Source organism: Macaca mulatta, chromosome 9 (genome assembly GCF_049350105.2).
Source record: "Macaca mulatta isolate MMU2019108-1 chromosome 9, T2T-MMU8v2.0, whole genome shotgun sequence".
Classification (NCBI taxonomy): Eukaryota; Metazoa; Chordata; class Mammalia; order Primates; family Cercopithecidae; genus Macaca; species Macaca mulatta.
Window position 1 is genome coordinate 25,988,359 of NC_133414.1, and position 6,064 is coordinate 25,994,422.

Consider the following 6,064-nt stretch of genomic DNA (forward strand, 5'->3'; position numbering starts at 1 on the left):
TTTGTGGAGTAACATGTCCTACACTGTTCTACCAGAATTTGGAATTTTTCCATGAAGATGTACGGAAATCTGATGTTGAATATGAAAATGGCCCCCAAATGGAATTCCGAAAGGTGAGTTCACCAGATCTGTTTTCCAACCGATACCATGCACATTAATTGCCTGGCTCTGCGGATCCATTGCTGATTAACGTGTGTGGTTTCCCTCCTCCGTTCTCCCTCTCAGGTTACCACAGGGGCTCTAAGACCTAGTGACCCTCCTAAGTGGGAAAGAGGAATGGAGAATAGTATTTCTGATGCATCAAGAACATCAGAATATAAAACTGAGATCGTAATGAAGGAAAATTCCATATCCAATATGAGTTTACTCAAAGACAGTAGAAACTATTCCCAAAAAACTGTGCCTAAGGTCAATTTCAGCTTCTCTGGCGTTAGTTCATTAGAAGATGAAATAAGCAAAGGGTCTAAAGTCTCAGGCCCCCAATACTCTATAGCTGACACCGAGAACCAGAAGCTGAATTATGGAAAGACAAAGGAGATGGAAAAGCAAAATACGGATAAGTGTCACATTTCCTCTCCTAGTAGAGTAACAGAATCAAGTGTGCATGATTTGAAAACAGAAGATCAAGAGGTTATCATGACAGATTTTGGCCAAGTTGTTCTAAGACCCAAGGGGGCAAGGCATGCTAACGTGAACCCTAATGAAGACGGAGAATCCAGTCCAAGTTCTCCCACTGAAGAAAATGCAACCACTGACAACATTGCCTTCATGATTACCAAAACCACTGTCCAGGTTCTTTCCAGTGGGGAGGTGCATGATATTGTTAGCCAAAAGGGAGAAGACATACAGACGGTTAATATCGATGCCAGAAAAGAGATGGCCCCCCGACAAGAAGGGACTGACAGTGAGGAGCCAGTTGTGTGCCTGGACAAGAAACCAGTGATCATCATTTTCGACGAGCCCATGGACATCCGGTCTGCATATAAGAGACTTTCAACTATCTTTGAGGAGTGTGATGAGGAATTAGAGAGAATGATGATGGAAGAAAAGATAGAGGAGGAGGAAGAGGAGGAAAGTGGAGATTCTGTAGTCCAGAATAATACCACTTCCCAGATGTCTCATAAGAAGGTGGCCCCGGGCAATCTTAGAACAGGACAACAGGTGGAAACAAAGTCACAGCCACACTCTCTGGCAACAGAGACCAGAATCCCAGGGGGACAGGAAATGAACAGAATGGAGCTGGACAAGTTCAGCCACGTGGATTCTCCACATTCGGAATGCAAGGGTGGCGACCTGACCGATGACCAGTTTGAAAGCCCCAAGAAAAAGTTTAAATTCAAATTCCCTAAGAAGCAACTCGCCGCTCTCACTCAAGCCATTCGCACGGGAACTAAAACAGGGAAGAAGACTTTGCAAGTGGTAGTCTACGAAGAAGAGGAGGAGGACGGCACCCTGAAACAACACAAAGAAGCCAAGCGCTTTGAAATCACTAGGTCTCAACCTGAAGACAGCCCTGGAAACATGCTGAGGAGGGAAGAGCAGTCCAGCATCGAGAGCACGTCTCCGATTTCAAGAACTGATGAAATTAGAAAAAACACCTACAGAACGTTGGATAGCCTAGAGCAGACCATCAAACAGCTTGAAAATACAATCAGTGAAATGAGTCCCAAAGCCCTAGTTGATACCTCAGGTTCTTCCAACAGAGATTCTGTTGCAAGTTCATCCCACATAGCCCAGGAGGCCTCTCCCCGGCCCTTGCTAGTTCCGGATGAAGGCCCCACTGCCCTAGAGCCCCCTACGTCGATACCTTCAACTTCACGTAAGGTATCTTGGTCTGCTGGAAAATGAAAAGACCCGGCTGCTTTCCTAAATCTGCCATAATCACCATTAGCAAAAGGTGTCTTGTGACTTAATTGCTTTCTTTCAGGTGGCTTTATTTTATTTTATTTTATTTTTTGTCTGTTCGCCATGAAACCCTTCTTTCATACTTTCTCCCTCACCTTCAAAACAACAACAACTAGGTGTCTAACAGCTAATCAATTCTGTTTTTGCCTCTGTTGCTGACTGGTGTTGGGTAAACACGAGGCTGCCGGGTCAGCCATGTGCTGTTGAAATCATTGCTCTGATACTCACATTAAAATCCGTTTGATCAGTAGTGAGCAGTTGATTCTGTTTGATTTTTCTGATTAACCCCAGTTGGTGTCTCCTAGATCTGTCCTGCATGTAGGGCTGTGGCTTCTCACCTTGAGCTTCTCTGAACATAGCGGAGCAGCCTCACGGATGACCTACTCACGTGCTTCTCCTTCTCTTCCCCCTCTCACTGGTCCTTCCCACAGGGCTCCAGCGGGGCCCCACAGACGAGCAGGATGCCTGTCCCCATGAGTGCCAAGAACAGACCCGGAACCCTGGACAAACCTGGCAAGCAGTCCAAACTGCAGGATCCCCGCCAATATCGTCAGGTAGTTTTACCTTAAACCCAATTTTGGATGGACGCTATTTCAGTTAAGAAGCAAGTCACTGACTTAGTTTATACCAAATATTGTGCTTTCTTTGTAAGATAACGGTTTACATAGACATCCTGGATCTGGGGGCATGAAGAAAGTCTAAAAACCATTTGTTAAACTTTTTCACCACGCTTTTGCATGCTTACAATAAAACATCTTTTACTTTGTGACTCCAAGCTCCAAATTTTAACTGTTAACACACGGTGCCAGACCAGGTGGCTTTTCTTTGGTGAATGTAGTGTTTCATCTGAACACCTCGGGAAGCAGAGACAAACCAACCTGTGGTGGAACTGCCCTTAACGTCACCACTACTAACGTCTATGTTGACTGTATTGCGTTAGAAGCACATTAACGCTCCGTCAAAATGCCCGACCCCCACCCCAGTAATTATCCAGACGCATGGCCCACCTGGCACACGGGAAATGGTAGAGCTGGAATCATGGGACTCCTCTCACAAATGCGTTCTTCCTTTCCTCCTTTCCTGTCCATCCTTTGCTGTGTACGTGGGGGGTTTCTACCAGGTCCAGTAAAGCACAACAAGACTTAGCTCAGGCCTTGAACTGTGTGTGGTTGGTTTTCTTTGATTGAATTATTCTCAGAAGGGCTGTGTTGCCAGGCCCTGTGGGTTGATCATGTGTCCACCTTTCTGACAAAATGTCTCCCACCATCTTTATTTGCAGGCTAATGGAAGTGCTAAGAAATCTGGTGGGGACTTTAAGCCTACTTCCCCCTCCTTACCTGCTTCTAAGATTCCAGCCCTTTCTCCCAGCTCTGGGAAAAGCAGTTCTCTGCCCTCTTCTAGTGGTGACAGCTCTAACCTCCCTAATCCACCTGCTACTAAACCATCGATTGCTTCTAACCCTCTCAGCCCCCAAACAGGACCACCTGCTCACTCTGCCTCCCTCATCCCTTCTGTCTCTAATGGCTCTTTGAAGTTTCAGAGCCTTACTCATACAGGTAAAGGTCACCATCTTTCATTCTCACCGCAGAGTCAAAATGGCCGAGCACCCCCTCCTTTGTCATTCTCCTCCTCCCCTCCTTCCCCCGCCTCCTCCGTCTCACTGAATCAAGGTGCCAAGGGCACCAGGACCATCCATACTCCCAGCCTCACCAGCTACAAGGCACAGAACGGAAGTTCAAGCAAAGCCACTCCATCCACAGCAAAAGAAACCTCTTAAAGGTCAAATCCTATCAGGCACAAGTCGGAGTTATGTTAAAAAAAAAATTAACAGTCTACAACAACTGTTTTCACAAGAGAATGTAACATATTGCTGTATCGTTTGAGGCTTAATGCTAAGTATGTGCTAAATACTGGATTAATAGATTTCAGTAAAGCTCGTTTTTTGTTTTTTGTTGTTTTTTTTTTTGGTTTTGTTTTTACCCAGTTGCTATAGTGTCTACCGTCTATACTCAATACCTATAAAATGCAGTAAGCGTGTGTCACAAAACGAGGTTCTGGTGGGAGAGAAAGGTGCGTGTGAGATGGGAAAATTGTCTTAAGCATATAAAACATGTATGATTCCAGAATTTTAGTATGTTTTGTATAAAACTATTTTTCATTACGGAGACTAGAAGTGAACAGAGAATTACACAAGTGTGACTATACAAATTGTAAAAGATACTATAATATTTCCTTTTATTTTAGTGTTATTTAGCTTTATTACAGATTTCTATTTTTGTCAAAACTTCATGATTCCTTTCAAGATCTTTTTTGCCAAAACATTTTGATACTATAGCATTGTACATTTGAAAGTAGTGTGCTAGACTATAAAACCAATGAACTTCTACCTGAGCCCTACAGACAGGCATATGTAGAAGGCAATTTATCAAACCTATTGCACTGCCATGAAAAGTATGTATCATAATTTGCTAGCCCAAGCAAGCTAGTTTTCTTTGCTTGCTTCTTTTCTTTCTTTTTTCCTTCCTTTTTTTTTTTTCTTTTTTCTTTTTTAACATGTTGAGGTTCTCTAGTTGTTTTCTTTGGAGTATCTAACCCCTTCTTTTGTTTTCTGAGACCTGGTAACCCACGCTCTTGCATTGTGGATTTTAAAATGTACACTCTGTACGGTTCTGTAAACCGAAAAACTTTTGTAAATATATAAATATACATAGACATTAAAATACTGTATGTGTCAGCACATAGAGTAGTTTTCCCACACCAAAGTTAATTTTTATGCATGCTTTAAAAGTATATATCGGGATGGGCAGAAATGGAAGTATCCATACATTTTTAAAAAGCAACAAGTTTGCACAGCTAGAATGTTTGTAAATAAATGTATTTGTATAACACAGTCATGTAATATACAGAACTATAAGCAGAGACCTTGCCAAACTAAATAAAGGGCTGCATGCTTATTATTTTTTGTACCTTGTCACTATAACTACTTCCTAGTCAAAGAACGAAATGTAACTGTTACCAAGTTTAATGTTTTTCTGCTTTGAGGCTTTGAGGGATATAAGCACATCCACTCAAGAGGACACTACTTTTCTGAAAGCTCTGGGGTGACTAATGATGAGTTCCTAATAAATTAATTGCAAGTGTGGTGCCTTGGATGTGACCTGTTGGCTCTCTCTCTTCTCTGTGGCTTATCAAGGTGTGGATGACAGAAAGCAAACCTGGACACAGAGTTTCCACCCTCCGTTCCTGGAGGGGCTCTTATTATTTTCTCTCTTTTGCAAAAACTTCCAGCAGGAGTAAAGTGGAAATAAAACGACTTTATCACTTGGCTTTTTTTCTTTTGAGTCCTCAACTTAAAAAAATATTGTTGGCCTAGAGGGAAATACGCTAACATTACACCATGTGTTTTCATTTTTTAAAATGGGAAGAAGCCAGGCACAGTGGCTCATGCTTGTAATCTCAGCATTTTGGGAGGCTGAGGCAGGAGGATCACTTGAGGCCAGGAGTTCCAGACCAGCCTGTGCAACATAGTGAGACCCCATCTCTACCAAAAAAAAAAAAAGAAAAAAAAAAAAGAAAATTAAAGTTAGGTGGGCATGGTGGTGTTTGCCTGTAGTTGCAGCTACTCAGGAGGCTGAGGCAGGAGGATGGCTTGAGCCTGGGAGGTGGAGGCTGCAGTGAGCTATGATCACACCACTGCACTCCAGTCTGGGTGACAGAGCAAGATACTGTCTCAAAAAAAAAAGGAAGAAAGTTAGTGAAAACAATACCAGGATTATGAATTAACCACAGGAAGAATCTCAGGAAACTACTTAGATTTTTCACCTCCAGAATGTTTCATTTGGTGATTTGACGTAAAAAGCAAATATTCTTGGAACTCGGTTGTTCAGTGTTACTGAGTTTCAGGCTTACTTACTTCAGGATGCCTTTGCCAGAAATATTCATATCTCTGCTCATTATGTTAATGGCAGTCCCGTGTTTCAGGTGGCACTTAGGAAAGTATTTAGGATCCAACATTTCAATCATGTCCCATAATCACCTTAATGACATTATAGTCGTTTATATATAAATATATCTCATAGCTAATTCATGCCAATTTATTTGCTTCTGTTTATGGACAAGCTGAAAATTCTTTATAAGCAGTAGGACAGCAGATGGTGGG

General features: G+C 42.5%; 1 protein-coding gene across 50 annotated transcripts in view; it reads left to right on the forward strand.

The window, feature by feature from the left end:
* The window catches only part of KIAA1217, an 839,292-nt gene extending 834,230 nt beyond the window's left edge, over nt 1-5,062 (forward strand). For 47 of the 50 annotated variants that reach the window (XM_077945978.1, XM_077945980.1, XM_077945965.1 and 44 more), the window contains 4 exons: nt 36-113; nt 226-1,824; nt 2,337-2,459; nt 3,185-5,062. In XM_077945978.1, coding sequence (XP_077802104.1) covers nt 36-113; nt 226-1,824; nt 2,337-2,459; nt 3,185-3,682 — 2,298 coding nt within the window. In that variant the 3' untranslated portion in view covers nt 3,683-5,062. Of the gene's footprint in view, nt 1-35; nt 114-225; nt 1,825-2,336; nt 2,675-3,184 lie in introns of those variants that run through there. The other 3 variants (XM_077945988.1, XM_077945991.1, XM_015146634.3) reach the window with 2 other exon arrangements.
* The last annotated feature ends 1,002 nt before the right edge of the window (nt 5,063-6,064 follow it).